This window comes from Trematomus bernacchii, unplaced genomic scaffold (genome assembly GCF_902827165.1).
Source record: "Trematomus bernacchii unplaced genomic scaffold, fTreBer1.1, whole genome shotgun sequence".
Taxonomy (NCBI): Eukaryota; Metazoa; Chordata; class Actinopteri; order Perciformes; family Nototheniidae; genus Trematomus; species Trematomus bernacchii.
The window spans coordinates 11,254,270-11,272,430 of NW_022987698.1; the positions used below are offsets into that span (position 1 = coordinate 11,254,270).

Genomic DNA, 18,161 nt, shown 5'->3' on the forward strand with positions numbered 1-18,161 from the left:
GGAACACTGAATCACTTGCGTCCGACACTCATGGCCTCAAAGATTTCACACCTTAGAGTCCACAAACACCGATAAAGAAGTGCCTCAGCGTTCTCACAACAATTACCATTCGTGCCAGACAAGTTGACCGGTCTCAAACTGGTAACAACAACACATATGGCACCAATGCCTTTCCTTAAAGGAGATAACAGACGTCAGAGTAGATCATAAAACGTCACAGAGCAAAAGGTTAGATATCTAGAAGAATTATTCCTTAACAATAATAATAATCATAATAATAATAATAATAATAATAATAATAATACATGTGATTTTTTATAGCGCTTTTCCTAATGCTCAAAGACGCTTTACATAAAATCAGAACATAAACAGTATCCTAATCCAAGTGCGGAGCAAATCCACTCTCATTTTGGTCAGGTCAGGCAATTATAAAGCTGCAGCCAGGAGACTCTTAGCCTAACTTTACTTCACACAAAGACTTGACACAGAGGGAAAGTTTAGCTCTATCCATTCTTAAATATCCAACTTACTCCTAAATTAGTAGATAGATTGATTGCCTTGGGACTGGGCAAAGTTGTTCCAGTCTTTTCGGAAAGCTAAGCTAACTGGCTGACATGGGACTGTTATAAACCTTAGCAAGAAAGCAAATAGGTCCCAAAATGTCAAAGCATTGCTTTTTAATTTCTTCTTATGGTTTAAAAAGTTTAGTTTAAGATTGAAGTGAATTTACTTGTTAATGGAGTGGCACGGTGGTTCAGTGGTCTGGACTCTCGGGTTAGAACCTGCTGGAAGGCTGGTCCGTGTGGCTTTGTATGTGTCGAAATGTGAGTGAAAATAGTTGTCAGTTCCTGTGGTTGACTCCCAAAATATGTCCAGGTTGTACCCTGCCTCCCTTCCAATGTCATCTGGGGTCTGCTTCAGTCTCCCTGCAACCCTCAAGTATAAGCGTGTATAGATAATGGATGACTGGAAATACTAATGGACCTGAGTTCGCATGGAAATGATTTCATGAAAAGTAAATTAAAATATGTTTGATTTATTTGACTTACTTTCTGTATTGAATACTCTGTTATAGTGCCCAACATCTAGCTATTCATACAGTGGATGAGGCTGCATGATATTATGAAATACTTCAGCACTTTAGCTATGATGACGCTGGTTTCCCTCGAGGCAGCATTTTGGTGACGGGTTTTAATAAAGGTGCACTTAAGCCCAGATGTAATGTGTGTGTGTGTGTGTGTGTGTGTGTGTGTGTGTGTGTGTGTGTGTGTGTGTGTGTGTGTGTGTGGTGTGTGTGTGTGTGTGTGTGTGTGTGTGTGTGTGTGTGTGTGTGTGTGTGTGTGTGATATAGAATGTAACTGGGTTAATTCAAAGAGTAATGTGAGGTCTCTATTGCTGGAGGCATATGCCATGCGTCCCACGTGCCTGACTTCCAAATGAATCAAGGCTTTTCCACAGTGTTGATGCCACTAGCGAAGTGCATAGGGCTTTTTCAAACACTAAATATTACATCAAATAAGCCTGGCTGTGTCTGGTGTCACTAGTGAAAGCAGATTCAGCTTTTCAGGCTTGCAAAAAATGTTCTTTGCTGATTGTGAATAGACTTCACTGTTGATTCTAAATTGAGTTCCCAGCCTGATTTGCAACAGTTCAGACAAAGGATTTTAGTTGACCCCAGCTCGCTAATTGCCTTGTTATAAATCGTCAAAACACGTACATGCAGATATCCACTGTTGTACAGAAGTCAAAGAATACTGAAATCAATTAATATGTATAGTCTGACCTATGAGTCAGAAAGCATTGTGGTGCTCAGTAGAGAAACTTCTCAAACCAGCAACAAGTGATTATTATTCAAATGCAGTACATGTGATAAATCCCACACTCTTTGTTTTAGTTGGTACGTAATCACTTGTAAATATATTACTGTGTATATTTCTGTGGAAGAAATATCACATTGTGTACTTGGGCAAAATGAATTGTCTGTTCCACTTGAGCTTAATGATATCAGTGAAACACAATCCTTGTATTTTAATATTTAATAGGATGGAACGCAGAGAGCCCCTTAGGATAACAACTCATCTCACACCTGCTAAAGAGCTCCAATCTTATTCAGTTTTCATGCTTTATTTAAGGAAATAGTTGGAGATTTTTGGGGCTTCGCTTATCCATCTGGTTGTTAAGAGTTGGATGTATGAGAAGATTGCTTCCACTAGCGTTTCTGTTCAATCAATATGAGTTAGCTGTCAAGCTTAGCATGGCAAGCCTTGCTCTGTCTGACGGTAATGACATTTGCTGAGTGACTACTTTGTTTAAATGACAAAAAAACGACAAGTAAATATGACAATGTTGTTCGTGTGAGGGACTATTTCTTTGATCGACACATTGAAGGCCTCTCGTCATCTTGAGTTTGACAGTCAATCAGCCCAAAAGCACAAAAGGATAGTTTTTTGTCTGGAAGAAAACTAAGAAATTAACAAATCTCCTTGTCCTCACTTACATAACTTGATGACATACCGTGTCTAGCAACCAAAAGCACTTAGTCGGAACCTGAGTTACTGTTATCAAGCAAGTACACATAGACAAACAACCTGGAAATGTACTTTGGCTCTCCTGGAAATCCAGAGACCACTTAAATAAACATTTTGGGCTCTAAGCCCCTAAACAACTCTTCCCTGAGTTGCTCTGTAAACTCCTGCATGCAGCATTGTGCTCACTTAACCTTGCAGTAAGCCGTAATTCTCAGATCGAAATGCACCCATTCACGTCGATCGTTCAGAGCTGCCAACTCTTATACATTGAACATGAGACTTGACACGTATCCCTCATGTCACAGGTCCGTTTCTTTAAACTGATAACGTCACAGTGTGAAAAGCGAACACTGACAGACTGCACCGAGCAGCAAAGTACAACATCAGCACCCTTAAAACACAATGGAGAATTGAACCGTTGTTTTCAAAGCACAGAGAAAGAAAGAAATCTAACATTTTATACAAGTTAAAGCTGTCGGCAAAGAAGTCCTATTTCGATAAAACTGTTTCTATAATAGGTTTGCTGAGAATCCACAGAACAGTGTATTTCTGTGTCCCAGACGATTAACGACCATAGACCATATTTAGCTCATCATGGCCGAGGCTAGTGCAGAGAAAGAAAGAACCAAATGTTCTACTGAGAAAGGTGTTTGGGAAGGTAGTAAACAAATGGCATGTGTTTCCAGCCTTGCAGATTGTAATTCAGCTCATCCCTTCGCAGTGTTTTTGCTGAGTAGTGGGTTAGTCATTGAATTGCTGTCCGCGTTGGACTGTTGCTTGTAATCCATCATTGCAAAGCTGCCCGCCTCCTCTCCCAAAACTCCCAGCACCAGCAGCCCCCCGTCCTAACTCCCCAGCCAGTGCTACTCCTCCACTCTCCTGTGTTGTAATTGGTTTGGCTGCGGTGGGATGGGGTTACACCAGAGCTACGTGCATGTTTTGAGGAATTTCTGTATTGATTTGTTATGCATTAGTAGTTGTTTGCATTGTTTCATGCCTGTTTTATTTTCACAGATTGAGAAGATAATGAACTTGATCGGAGCAGGCATTGAAACGTCCAAAAAGAAACAGCCCTCACCAAGCTCAGGTAATGCCTCACCACATATTATGTTTTCATGATGATAGGAATTTTAATTTATGCTGAATGAATGGGTTTTCTTCTTCCAGAGATATGACTATGTGGTGTGTAATTTATTGGTTGGTTAATGTAAGATGACAACAGGGTATGGGGGATTAGGTGAGTCTTATTCATTAACCATTTATAGCTCCTAATAAAGCCTGGTGCACCATTCATGATCGCCTCGTAGAGTTCATTGGAGGGGAATTATGTTATGTTAAGTTTTAACACCGTGTCATGTATTTTAGGAGCTGCTGTTCAGTATTCAAACACACCTTCATAGATGACGGAGGGGAGTTTTTTCTTGTACTTATAACTCACAGAGATTGAAGCTGACATTTGTCTCGCACATTGTTGTTATTTGTCACACACAAAGTTTCCACTTGGTGGGTGATCTAATTCCAAATTCCTCCTCACTGTCATTCTTTCTGTTTGTGGAGTTGCAGTAGATCTCAATAGGGCTTGAATGGCACGCTTTAGCAAGTGTCCTTCAGGCGGTGCAGAGGGAGAAGCCAGCTGGCATCAGCGCAGTTTGTTTAGATAACACTCCTGGGTTGTTACACTGTAAACCTACATTAGTTAGAGACTCTGCTTTCATCATACATGATTGTGTAACAGCTCCTCTGGGTATGCACAGCACTGCCTCAGGGGGCTCATCAGATTTATTAAGATAACATTTTCATGAACAGTATGTTTTATAGATTAACAATCTACTGACCAACCCCCCGAGCTGAAAGACAGTATAATACGTGGTTGTGATAAAATAATATAAAGCAAAGACGCAGAAAATAAACAACTTTGTAGTTAGGAGGATTACGAAGTTTAACTGCTGAACCACCATTAACCTATCTGTGTATTTTCTGTTAATTAAATTACTTATCTTATATCACTCTCCCCTTCAGCCCATTTTGAAGGCTTAAAGTGTCAGTCCAGTTAAATTGGCATACATTACTATAAATTAAAAGGTAAGTACTAGTTTGACAAATGCAACCAATTCATTAAATGATGAGTATTCAAAAATGTTAAGGACATATAGTCATTTAATCAAATATTTTGTTACATTTTACTTATAGACACCCCAAAGCTATATAGCTATTGCAACAGTCCTCCAACTCATACGACCAAATAGGTCGATTGTTCAAGCGCTTATTACGACCTATAATCACGTTTGAAAGTTTTCGACCTCTAGTGCTCCCGTTGAATGCAAACGCTCCGGTGGGTCGTATAATTCACAAATAACCCTCTCTGGAAAATCCTAAATTGTAGGATAGTTTGGCCATTCAAATGCTTTTTAATTAGATTTCTAGCGAGAAGTGTATATTGTACTTTTAGAATCCACGTCCAGTGGATGTGTAGGATCTATAGTTTGATAGATATTACGAAGATGATTTGAGGTCTCGCCAGGAGAATGTGTATACTACGTCTTTCCCCTATTAATTTCTATAGAGAACCGCAGTGACGCATCCTAAAACCCGGAAGTAAGTTAGCATTTTTACCACGTCCGGTTCCTTCGACAAAAAGCAATGCAATTTCTCCATAGGATTTTAGAAAATAGCTCGAAATAAGGTCTGTGTTTGACACAAATTGAAGAGACAGATCACGTTTTGTTCTACGACATTAAATATATCAGCAGTGACCCCGCTGGTGATTTTTGAAGAGTTTACGTGTCTGAAAAACGATGGTTGTTAACATGTGGCTGAACACGTAAAACACTCCCGCTAAGTTTGTTTGCCCTGTTCTGCTTGAAAGCAAGTACCTGCCTCCTGCAAACTGTTCAAACAAACGCTTCAACTTGTACCATTTAGAATCTGTATGTTTGAATATGGATCTTAAGTTGGCGTGACGTTGAAGCAGCGACCCTGCTGTAGTTCGTTTATAGCATAACGTTAGCATTTTGCTTCTGGCGACTAGATTTATGATTAGAAAATTATAAAAGTAGGGTAGACATGTGGATATTATCCGGCTGAACAAAACGTGATCCGTCTCTTAAATGTGTGTCAACCACAGACCTTATTTCGAGCTATTTTCCAAAATCCTATGGAGAAATTGCATTGCGTTTTTGACGAAGGAACCGGAAGGAGTTTACTTCCGGGTTTTAGGACGCGTCACTGCGGTTCTCTATAGAGGCGAAGTCCCTCCCTTTCCGGGGGAGCTCCATGGGACCTTATTTCGGAAAAAGTATGTATTGAAGTGAATGGGGAGAGAAAGATTATCTTTCGATCCCGTTTGAATTGAGCCACGAATTACACATATGATGTTTGTCAATTTAAAAGATAATTTTGCAAGTCAAAAAATAAAAATGTATCGTAAAACTGTGAAGTAACACTTTTTTTTGTGTGAAACCGCTCAATGAACTACATCTCCCGTCTCGCACCACACACCAAGACGGCCGTCACGTTGGCACGTTTCACTTCTTTCTTTCAGAATGAGGCGGAAAGTATTAAAAGAGGTGAAAATCACTACAAGTCTGGGCATGTTGAGAGCTGTACATTCACACAAGGGGAGTTAGTCGGTTCGTAAGAGCCAGCATGCGGGACCGGGATTCTGGGATTTGTAGTCTTTCTAGTTGCGTATTTGTCATAGTCTTATATTTCAACGGTTTTACGACAAACTGTGACTTTTTTGACATGGAAATGATTTTTTAAGATTGACAAACATCATATATGTAATTCGTGGCACAATTCAAACGGGATCGAAAGATAATCTTTCTCTCCCCATTGACTTCAATACATATTTTTTCCGAAATAAGGTCCCATGGGTCGGAAGTAGATGGGCGGGACTTCGCCTCTCTATAGACGGCAACGTCCATGTAAAGTTAGCGTCATCCCTCACGGGGTGAAAACAGTATTTCCGGTCTCAAAGTTTTCACAATAAAACCGTATTCCCCTCACTGTCAAATGATTTGACAGTGATATCTGCAGTATTCATCCACTAAAAAACATCAGTTTATCCTTGTTAATTACACAACATTCATTGGTTTAAATTGTGTACAATGCTTTTGTGTTTTTCCCATAGGTTTTTCCCTTTCGATTCTGAGAGACACATTTCTTTTTTCAGAGGTTTTGATAGGCTAAAACATCGAACTACCCATAATCCTCAGATATCGTTGAAGCTCGGTGATTGGATGTTTTAGCCGCAATGCACATTGCGATATGGTGTTTATGCGATGGGAAATCCGAAAATATTAAAAAAAAAAATAATAATAATAATACTTTATTCCGAGTGTTCTTGCTTTTCTCTTTGGAAGTCATCACATAACGGCATTGTAATACACGGTTCGGCTGCATTAAATATTACACATCTGCCGTAGTTCTGTATTTATAGAGCCCTGATGAGAAGACTTTTGGACAAACTGGAAGAAATGCCGCCGAAACTGAATACGTGACATGGATCATAAATATATCAGCAATTAAACAACATCTTCAATTTCTCTTCACACAATACGTCTCCTTGCTGTATCAACACTAATTCGGCTGACTTTTATATTTGATCCAATTGGTAGATAGGTAGCAGTGCACAGCTGATAGACAGGGACTTTAGATATTAGATATTACTGATTTTCTTTGAATATAAGAATGTAAATACTGAGTTGAGAGAATAGTCAGGGGTTTTGGGTGATGGGAGACACATCTATGGAATCACAATTTCAATAGCTTACCATTAAATGACGGATATACCTTTCTGTCTGTGATGTTTTACAAATCAGATATTAATGTGTAGAACTACAATATGTGAAATAATATAGCAATATCCTTTAAAATTATGTGAAAACATGAATAAAACTACACATCTTCAGATGTTATACATACATAAGTGTCCTACACTAATAATACAAAGTTATTATGGCATTGTATGCTGTGTGTTATTTGTAACATCTTCAGAAACTACCTTTCCAACTCCTCATGCAGTTGACTGTTACAGGTCTATACAGGTTCATGGTGCAATGCATAAGCTTCAAATCGAGAGACTGAAACTGTATTTTTCTTTACCGTTCTGTTTTAATTTCACAATAAAGTTAATAGTAACATTATGTTTGATATTATTATGTTTTATTAACTAGACCACTGGGTCATGTTAAGACCATCTTTTCTGTCGGTTTGGTGTTACAAATATCAAAACAATATATCTGTGGATAACAAAATAAATCCGTCATAAACTAAACTGGAAATTATACTGGAAAGTATAATTTATTGTGTTAACACCTGAAACTTTACCGTTTTTTAACCCGCACCGCCTAGTGGTTAAAGCACGTTATTAAATCTTTTTGTTGAATATGTTATATTTGATGACATTTTTTAAATATTAAGAGTAGCCTACATACAAAATAGGGGGAAAGTAGAAGGTCAATGACAGAAATATAGAATAGAAAATATCAAGAAGATACTGTAGTGATCTCTACAATAAAACAGTTTAGTGCAGGACGTCCAAAGATATTAATAGGAGGATGTGCAAAACAGACAAACTAATTAGGCTTTATTTAAAAAATATATAAAAGTAACAACACCAATTATAATTACCAAAACCCCCTCTTAATTCTTCATCTTAACATTCTCTTATGTGTAAATCAGTTTCTTTTAAGCTTCTTTTAACCATCGCACAATATAACAATATACTTTTTTGCAAAAGGAAATGCATAACAGCAGAGCAATCTCAGAGCACAGCTGTTTTCCATTGCAGAGGTAATTTATGATTTTCATTGTAACTTGACTTTAAGCATTCCTACACTAATTGCCATGTTAACAATTAAGACCTGAGGTTATTCTACATTACATAAGAGCAAATATGTTGTTGGTTTTTCCCCTCTACACATATAGGTGTGTGCTATTTATAGTCCCTGTTGGGAGAACAGCATGCAGAAAATGTCCCACATTCAGCTGAGTCATACAGTTGCTGCTCCGATTTTAATCTGAGATTGTGCAAGGAGTTCTGGGAGGTTGCGAAGATGCTTTTGTTGCTGTTTTTGTACGTGTCGCTTAGTAAAGAGGTCATATTTATTTTCCACAGTGTAGCTTAATGAAAGGGAACAAACAGGTACCCTTCAGAGTCATTACCAGGGGAGGGGGGGAGAGGGATAGAGGAGAGAGGATGGGAGGGGGGCAGAGAGAAGGAGATGAGAGGGCAGATGGTAACCTAAATTGTCACTTTTCATTATAGCTCTTATCTTTTCAACATGACACAACTTGGAAATCGTATCTATTCCTGTTTTGTGTATTTCTATTCCATCCATCGTTCTCCTTGTATGCTGTCATTCTCCTGTCAGTTGCCGAGTGCCGCGCATTCATTTCCCGAAAGCAGATTTCTGAACATTTGGGGGTATTTCTGTCCATCAAAACCCAGCCCTGCAATTTTTTTGTGTCATTCTGCTCGCTCAAAGATGAGGTTGTTTGTGTTGTGTGCCCATCACAAGCGTCTCGATTGTGTGCTGAGAGCGACGAGTAAATGAGCTTAAAAAGAGAGAGGGAGAGGAGAGAGAGCTAACAGCACACAGGAGGCATCGGCTCGGGTTTGTGTACAGGCACAGTCTGACGTTCAAAGCAAAAGAGTCCGCCTTCAGTTTCCCTGAATTAATTCAGCTTTGCAGCTCATTTTCTCCACTGCTTGGGTGTGTTGACAAGGAGCTAGTGCTTTTCTCCTCCTCTGATAAAGAGCCACGGCCTTATCTAAGCACAACCTCTACCTCTTCTTCCTCTGTAAATCGTTTTTGTTTTTAGTCAAGACCGAACAGTGCTCAAACAGTACAGAAAAGCCACTTGGATAGATGTGACAGCTCGGCCTGTTTAAAAGGGGATAAGACTGTGACCCAGATCCCCCCAGAGGAGGAGCGTTGGATACTCTGTCAGTCAGTAATTAGGTCCTACTACCGTGGGAGGTGTTGCTGTCCCAAATGAATGGATGTAATTGGATGGGGTGGCGGTATTTTGAACAGTCTTTGTCTGGATATCGTGGTGTAAGAGCAGACTTCGGTTAGAGGCTCAGGAGGAAAGAGTAAAGGAGTTGTGGGATCTCGTAGTGAATCCTAATTAGTCCACTTCAATCCTTCTTACGTCCTATTGGCATCTTATCTCCCCCATATATGTTATCGCCTCATCCTTTATTAGTCTTTCTCTGTCTCTCATCTGTCTCATTCTCTCCCTCTGCCTTCCTCACTCGCTCCATCATCTTCCTCCTCAGTCTGACAGCAGCTTCTCATCCTGATAGCGGATGATGAGCACTGTTCGTTCTGGATGACTGACGGGTCACGGAGACCCTGGCCTTTTACCTGATCGTTACCGCCTGAGCAACAGGGGTACGGGCTGCCAATTACGGAGGAAGTTCAATCAATAGCCCTTCACTTTGCTTCCCTCTGTTGGCACCGCTCCTCCTTGCCCTGACTGCTTTACTCACTGACTACCACCTGGGGATGTGTGAGGTGATTGCAAGCAGCTTGAAAGCCTGCATGGCTACACTCTGTTTGCAGCCGTACCCACATCACACCAGTGGTGGACGCAGTGAGCAGCCCAGCATAGGTCTGGCTAAAGTCTACCAATACCAAGACTCTTTTTTACCCCAACATCGATTTGAATTATATTTGATCACACTTTTTTATCCAGGCTTTTTCCCAGTAAGTGTCATCTGTTATACTTAAATGCTTACACTTAAAATGCTTGATCTGAGATTGAGCATCTGGAAAGCTTTCACGCTGTATGATTGTGTGAGATTAGATGAGACAGGATTTGAAGAGTGTCTCTTTTGTTCCTCCCTTCTTCTTTTCTCAGTGCAAAAGAGACTTCTGCTAATTTAAATCAACGCTGCCCTCCCTTGTCCTATCATCAAAGTAGGATGTAAATGAATTACAGTGGTCTGCTTATGAGCGGAGACTTGATGAGGCTCTTTGTTTCCATATCTCATGTGAGCCTCAAGTAATTTGGCGTTGCTCCTGCAGAAGAGCATTGGTTCTTCGTCATCCCTTTACATTCTCGTCATTCTTGGCAGAGAAGGACTGAGGTTTCTTTGGTCTCTCTTTTTTTGGGGCGAGCTCCTATCCTCTGATGGTGGTATCCTTACTGCACTGGCAAGATCAGAGTGCCTCTGCAATTCTAATCAGTGCAGGGGGGGAGAGAGGGGAGAGAGACAGACAGTGTGCATTTGTATGACAAAAAAAGGACAGCTAGATAAAAGGGGAAAAGGGGTAGTGAGACGATGAAGAGAGAGAAAGAGAGTGTCTGTGTGTGTTTGAGGACAAGAGGCAGGGAGCGAGACAGAGTGAGGGAGAGTGCAAGCCAGAGAGGGGGGAGAGAGGGAGAGGCAGAGGGAGGGGAATTGATATAGTGGGAGAGTGAGGGAGAGAGAGGTGGTTACGTGGAGCGGCACCCCACTTCATCAGGCAGCATACGGCAGCCCTGCAGTGCGGTCACACAGTGTGGGAATGGGGCTATGAGATCCAGAGCAAAAGGAAGAGAGAGAGACATGAGAGTGAGGAGGGGGGGGAGTTAAAAAGAAGAGCTTGAGGGATTTGCTCGGATGAGAAGGGGAGATGATCTGAGTCTCTTGCCTGTCTTGGACGTGGGACAAGGACGTGGCAGTAGGGGCTGAGGTTGAGGCAGATCTGCGGTCTCCTGTGTAGAAGTAACCGGCGTCAGGACGTTATGCCCTGTGAGCAGTGAGGGGAGCGCGTGTGAGCCGGGAGCAGCTGCTGTGACTGCATCTGCGCTGCCTGCATGTCTCAGAGAGGCAGGGGATGCAGCAAACCTCTGCCCTGAGCACAGAGGCTGCTAGCTGTACCCAGCGAGGAGAAGAACCAGGTGGGCTGGGGAGGGAAAAGGGGGCGCCTGCCTTAAGAAAAGGAGCTAGCTTAACCTGCACCTGTAGTGATCCCCACTGCTTCAGAGTCAAGGCGCTCACCTGCCGTCTGCTGGATCTGAACCTGGATTTACTGCTCTGAGAGATGAGAAGCACGTTCACTGGCGGAGCCGCACAGCCAGCAGTCTGCTGAAGAGTGTGGATGCTGGGCAGCACTGGCACCACCAAGGACACCAAGCCTTTTTCCAGACAGCTTTGAGGAGTTTGAAATCAGCACACTCTGGAAATCCTAAGCCAACCTATTTTTTTTTTTTATGTAGGATTTACAATATTTCTACCTGATCGTACTCTTTGTGGCTCTGGAGTAAAGAGGAAAACAAAATGATTTAAGCCAATTTGTATTCCTTGATCAAAAATAACACCAGTACCTCAACAGTACTTTAGAATGCTGCTGCCTTCCTTGTATGAGCCGTGTCCTAGCTCTCAAAGAGATTGACCAATGAAGCCATGGGACTCAGCCAGAGCGTTACAAGTATGTGGTGAAAACCGTGACAAATTTATTTTGGGGGAAATGAATATTTCTGTGTTACACCCTGATGCAGTAGTTTCTGATGTTAGACAAACATATTAATGGGGATAGTTTTAACCGAGTAAATAATGTGTGATGTATGAAAATGTTTGATTTAGTGACAGATGTTTCCATTTCCCTTCAGGCTGAAAATGATTTAGCTGCTTGACTTGAAGTGTTCAGAATTGTTGTTTTGTTGGACTAGCTAGGCATTTGTTCTTAAACTCGCTCATCTGCTCACTAAAGGAATGTTTAGTGAACCCTGTTTGTTGGAAGATGCCGTAGTGGCTCAGTCCAACATAACTAACACCACCAAGCTTCAGATGGGCTTCCTTCCCTGCACTACCTCCACCCTCGCCTGACATTTCCAGTCAGTCACACTAACACCAGTGGGTGTATATTAGCCTAGTCAGTCCCCCTGCAGGGCTCGAGCTAGGCCTGCAGCACTTCCTACCCTCCTCCTGTGTTTGAGTTAGCTGGGCCCCCACCCTTACCTCGGGAGCCCCTCACCCCCGGCCTGGACCCTGTCTCCCCCCCACCCCGCCTGGTGCTGCTGCACTCGGCTCTGCCTCTGCTGGCCGAGGATGATGTGGCAATGCCATGTGTCGTCCTCTGAGTGCCGCTGCTACCGTCTGAACGGCTTCTCCCTGCTGAAGCGCTTCCCTCTCTCGGCAGATGGGGCCTGTGGTAAAGCCCTGGACCAGCCGGTCGGAGAGTGGCTGGAGCACGTGGGGCTGCCGCAGTACGAGAGCAAGTTCCTGCTCAATGGCTTCGACGACCTACGATTCATGGTGAGTCACCTGCAGCATGTCATCTCAGAGGTCGCTTCCACTTTACATCACTCCGTCTGTCCCCGTGTCAACCCCGCCGCATTTGTCTTTTAGTGTCACCACTCTGCTCTCTCACCCTCTGCTTGTCTGTCAGCTTCTCCACTCACCCTCTCCCTCTCTCTCCCCAACTCACCCCACAGCTCCCTTTCCGCTCTCTCTCCTCTTCACCTCCTGTGCAATGCATGACCCTGCTAAGATTTATGGCCCATCACTGAATCCCTTTAAAGAATATGGGCTGTCACCAATGGAAAGACAAATTACAACCAAAACCCATTAACTTTTTCCCAGCATTTCCAACCGTGCTATCTCATTTACTGTAAATTCTAAAGCCACTTCCTCTACCCTTTATATTGATTCTTTTGATTTACAGTCGTCCCACTTGACTTCTATATAGATATAAATAGATAACCTGCACAAACAATAAACCAAAACGCGCTGTAGTTGCATGGTTGCTTGCCAAATCTCACTAAATGCTCTACACATTATTATGCTTATGAGAAGGTCCTGCAAAAACGGCACAATATCTGATTAGACTGCAGCAGCATGCGTATGTTCAAATGCAATGCAAACAAATTTTTTGCATGCAGACATTTATTTGGGGTACACATTTATGATGACACTAGTTCATAAATGATCAAAAGCCACATGGATGTCCACTGTGATGAACATGATAACAAAAATAAATTCAAAGCATTGACACATATTGCAGTTTTAAATAGCCTCCATCAGATTACATATTGATAAATGAATTCGACTGTAGTAAACAGTCTGCCTGAAAGCATTATCATGTTTCCCGTAGAGAACATTGCAGGGGAACTTGATATTGCATTCGGTCATGATTGTAGAAAACGCTATTTCGTTTCCAATCCCCTGGACATGTTGCTCTGAAAAACATGGCTACACACTGTAAATAATAGGCCCAAAGGGTAAACACGGACCTTTCTCACACCACAGAGTTGCATTTGCACTATGGGCTATATGTTACATCAGTTTGTCACAGCTGAGCTCACTTAAGTGAGACCAGTAAGCTCAGAGAGAAAGTGGTTGTATTCATAAAGCGTTCCAGTTGAGGACTGCTGCTCTCTGATCTTTTCTTACTGGTAAGTCCGTATGCACACGTGATCACTATGAGGTGCTATGGAGATACAAGCTGGTTTGGGAGCAAATAAGGGCCATTTTCAGGGCTAGGCCCAATATTTTACAATTTGGTTATGCGTTTGAAGGCAAGGAATTTGATTAATTTTGAGTTATGAATATTTGTTGTTCTTTTTTAACCCCTTGGGACTAAAAATGTGTGTTCATGTGTGCAGGAATATCTTAAACAACAAGGTTTCACAAGATTGATTGTAAAAAAACAAAAGCAAAATGATTTAGCATTATTGGTCTGTTTCTTTGGTGATTTGGCTCCTGATCCATAGCTTTGTTTGGATAACTTGGTGTACCTTGGGATCATGGGATCAAAAATGGAAGCTGTATGAAAGTTATTAGGCTAATGTTTATGAAGGCTATCGTTTAGCAAACCTCCTCATTAGACAGTCTGAATCCTATGATTTGATGTCAGCAACAAACGGATTGGCTAGTCAGCTCAATCGTAAATACAGCATAAAAATGTGTGCTCAAAACTCTTAGCTTGTAACTTCAGTGTTGCATAGACAGAGGGACAGTTTGTTGGTCTGTCTCAGACTTTGGATAACCCAATTTTCTATTCCTGCACACATTTAAATGCAAATTCACTAAATATGTCTGCAGCTACAGACACTTTACATATATGTAATTGGAGATACATGCAAGCAAAGGATTTTTACAGGCACAAAACATTCAGCTGCAGGCTTTACAATGACTTGTAAAACACATTTTACAGCTTCAAAATAATAGTGAACCTTATTTGCTCCCATAAACTCAGATTTGTATTTGTTAATGAAGAGACAACAAGCCCAAAGGAGTAGTATATTATAATACTATGAAGTCGGAGTAAAAGGAATACAGGGGGGGCGTAAGCTGGAGTAAGCTTATAGTACATATAAAAACGTTGTTTATCTGTCGAACAATAAGTCATAAATCATGTCAGTATAGAAATACTAAAGGTTGACAGTTGGCCTTAATTAAGATACACTCTTTATCCCTGTATACGTAACATTATCGTTTGTAATAATATAGTTTATTATTTGGAACTTCAATTGAGAAACAGTATAAAGATACAATTACAATTCTGGTCTTTACCTAAACTAATATATTGAATGCCTGACAAATAAAAGGTATTTAACATAATTTATGTAAGAATCCTCCAAATCCAATATTGCCATAAATCAGCCCTTCTTATTGATCGGCAGCATGGCCCACAATAGCTTAATGCAACCAGGGATACTAGCTAGCTTAGTTTTATACGTATTTCAAAATCTTTACTGGTTGACACAAATATTTCATCGCCCCCGCTGTGTATCGCCCGACACTGGTGTGCGGATATCAAAACAGTAGAAAGAAAACAAAGCAAGCTCCTTTGCTTATTGGGCCGGAAGATTCCATGTTGATCAAGATTTCCGGGACGTAATGTGGTGGGAAAGATGGGTCATTAAGCAATCTTATGTTCACTTACATGCCACGACTAATGTGTCTGCCGGACTTGATGCATCAAAGAGATAAATCATTAATTTCACAAGGCAAATTACCCATGGATATTTACAAGGCTGTGGAAGTAGCAAACAAGGGAAAGGTCAGAGTAGTCAGGCAGACATTGGTGAATGTTTAATATTGTGCCCTTTTGGTTTCTGCCAGACCTCTCTCAGATGTCATCAATCAGAGCGTAAACATCATGATTTGTTTGTGGGATTCACTGTCAGTCAAATAATTTCACCATTACTCTTTTTACTTTAGCGTTGTGCTTTGTTGCTCCCATGTCCAAACTAATGTGGCATTGAGGCAAATTGTCTAGTGCAAAATATCTTAGAAGTCACTCAGCCTGCATTTACATTGCATCTTCCCTGCATTAATATTGCATCATATTCTGCAAACCCTCTCTTTCTGCAATGTTATAATGTGGAACTGAACATACATATTATAACACTTAATTTAAGTCTTCTTTATACGCCATATTATTGTAACAGCGGCTGACTCTTGAGAAAAGCAACAAAATTCAATTTTTTTCGAAACAATTCCCCTGTGGTGAAGAGCAATAGAGCAATTCTAATTCACTGTTGCATTAACTGAGTGCATTTAGTGAGATGAAGGACTTCTACCATGGCTACATCTGCAAGTCGTATCAGATTAAATCAAACCACCATTGCTCATAAGCTATGTAAGAACTCAACCATACATTCCTGTCACATGTTTCAAATGCAGCATGAAATAATAAGTGTGCAGAGTCTCCTGAGGCATCATCAAATTTCAAACCATGTTAATAAAAGTGGAGAATCTATTTTGGGTCTCCCTAACATCAGACTTCGCTTCATTTTGACCTTTATTCTAGCCATCAGTGAGTAATCTCCAAACTGCACCCTGATACAGGCCTGTGAATACTGCTGCATTGTGCTCTGAAGCCAATCCAGTAAAAGCAGATTGAGTAAAGACCACAGAACATTTTAACATTCTTGGCCAGGAAGAATCAATCCGCAGCAGTCCACAGGGAAAAAACGCTTAGCTCCACATTTTCAAGGTTCTCCTTGTATCTTTATGGCTGCCTATAAACCAGAATAATATGACAACGCAGCAGGAGTCGCAAATATGAAATAGACAATAATCTGCTTGTCATTCAAGATTTGAAGAGGTGGAAAATGATTGTTGTTCCATTGTTTCAATGTCCTAAATTAAGGAATTGTAACAAACTGGAGGGAAAAATGGTTGGTTCCTCTTGGAATATTTCGATGTGCCTCGATGAAACACAGGGATCTTGTAGATGCTGCTGCAGTTATGAAGGCTTTGTTCCCTCTGAGTCGCACCAGTTCAGATTGATTACTCTTGGCATGCACAATTCATTTGACTTCATTGTCCTCCCACTCTGCTGTTACTGCTTGTGTCAGAGATGTGTGTGTGTGTGCATGTGCTAACAAGCAAGTGTGTTAGCTGCAATGTTGACCCAGTAGTTACAGTGTAGAAAGAGTCATGATACTTTCCCTGGCCTATGGTCTTATAAAGGTATTATATCAGTATATTGTGCGTAAATACTGTATGCCAGTGTATGTTTCAATAGCTGCACTGATATACAGTATATTATAATTGATAACTGATTATTTTAATGTGTTGTATTACTGTACGTATGTCCATATTGTGTATTGTCTGTGCATGTGCTTGTGTCTATGTCTTTATTTGTTTGCATGCGTGTGTGTGTGTGTGTGTATGAGTGGCTGTGTGTGTTTGTGTGTGTGCCTGTGTGTGGATGTGTTTATTTGTGTGTGTGTGTCCTGCGTTTGTGCACATGTAGGGAAGTAACGTGATGGAGGACCAGGATCTCAGAGACGTCGGGATCACTGACCCAGGACACAGGAAGAAAATCCTCCATGCGGCACGCAGCTTGCCCAAGGTACTTAACATCACAACTTAACCTCGGCACTGAGGGGTGACCGACTGTGTCTCAGCGACAAAGGTCAAGATGTCATGTTTACAAAAATAGGACATATGAATAAAAATAGATAACACAGTAAAGGGAGAAAGGTTACACTTGTGAAGAGATACTGTGGTTCCTTAGAGTTTAAATAAAAAACTTCGAAAAATAACATTTTTCCACCACTGACACCATAGATTTAAGGGTAAACAAGTACATTAAAAAAACTTCAATTATGACTTCTTATTGCACTATATTGCTAACAGTCATTTTTAAATACTACCCCCAAAATGCATTACAAGTAGTATTGGAGCCTGGGATATTTACGACTTGTCTATATTATACTGAAAGGGCTGCACATGGGTTGTAGAACCTGGGCTAAATGTTAATAATTTATTAAAAGCCTGCAATTGTGGAGGGTAAAAGGCTAAGCAACAATCATGCTAGAGGCTTTGTAAGGCTGCAAACAGGCACAGTAGTTGTTTGAGCTAAATGCTAACATCAGCATTGTGACAATGACAATGCTAACACGCTGATAAGGTATAATGTTTACCATGGTCACCACCTTTTGTTAGCCGGTTAGCCTGCTTACATCTGCTCTAATAACAAATGATTGAACACATTTTGATAATAACTTGAAAAAAAAAAAAAAGTCCAAGGCTCAACAAAACTGTTCGTATTCTTCCCAGGGGATTTTGAATAAAGTAGAACATTTGCCACCGATACATCCATTCTCTCTCTAACTGGAAAACAAGCATATATACTCTACATTTCATTGCAAAAAGACATGCGTCTCTCCTTCTCT

The 18,161-nt window shown here is 41.0% G+C and overlaps 1 protein-coding gene across 4 annotated transcripts in view; it reads left to right on the forward strand.

Annotated features, from left to right (window-relative positions):
- anks1ab (ankyrin repeat and sterile alpha motif domain containing 1Ab) overlaps positions 1 to 18,161 on the forward strand; it is a 47,690-nt gene that overhangs the window by 11,040 nt on the left and 18,489 nt on the right. For all 4 annotated transcript variants that reach the window (XR_004556602.1, XR_004556603.1, XM_034138797.1 and 1 more), the window contains 3 exons: positions 3,543 to 3,615; positions 12,668 to 12,783; positions 17,237 to 17,335. Coding sequence is in view for 2 of the 4 variants with exons in the window: in XM_034138797.1 (XP_033994688.1) it covers positions 3,543 to 3,615; positions 12,668 to 12,783; positions 17,237 to 17,335 (288 nt within the window). In the remaining 2 variants the exon portion in view is untranslated. The remainder of the gene's footprint in view (positions 1 to 3,542; positions 3,616 to 12,667; positions 12,784 to 17,236; positions 17,336 to 18,161) is intronic.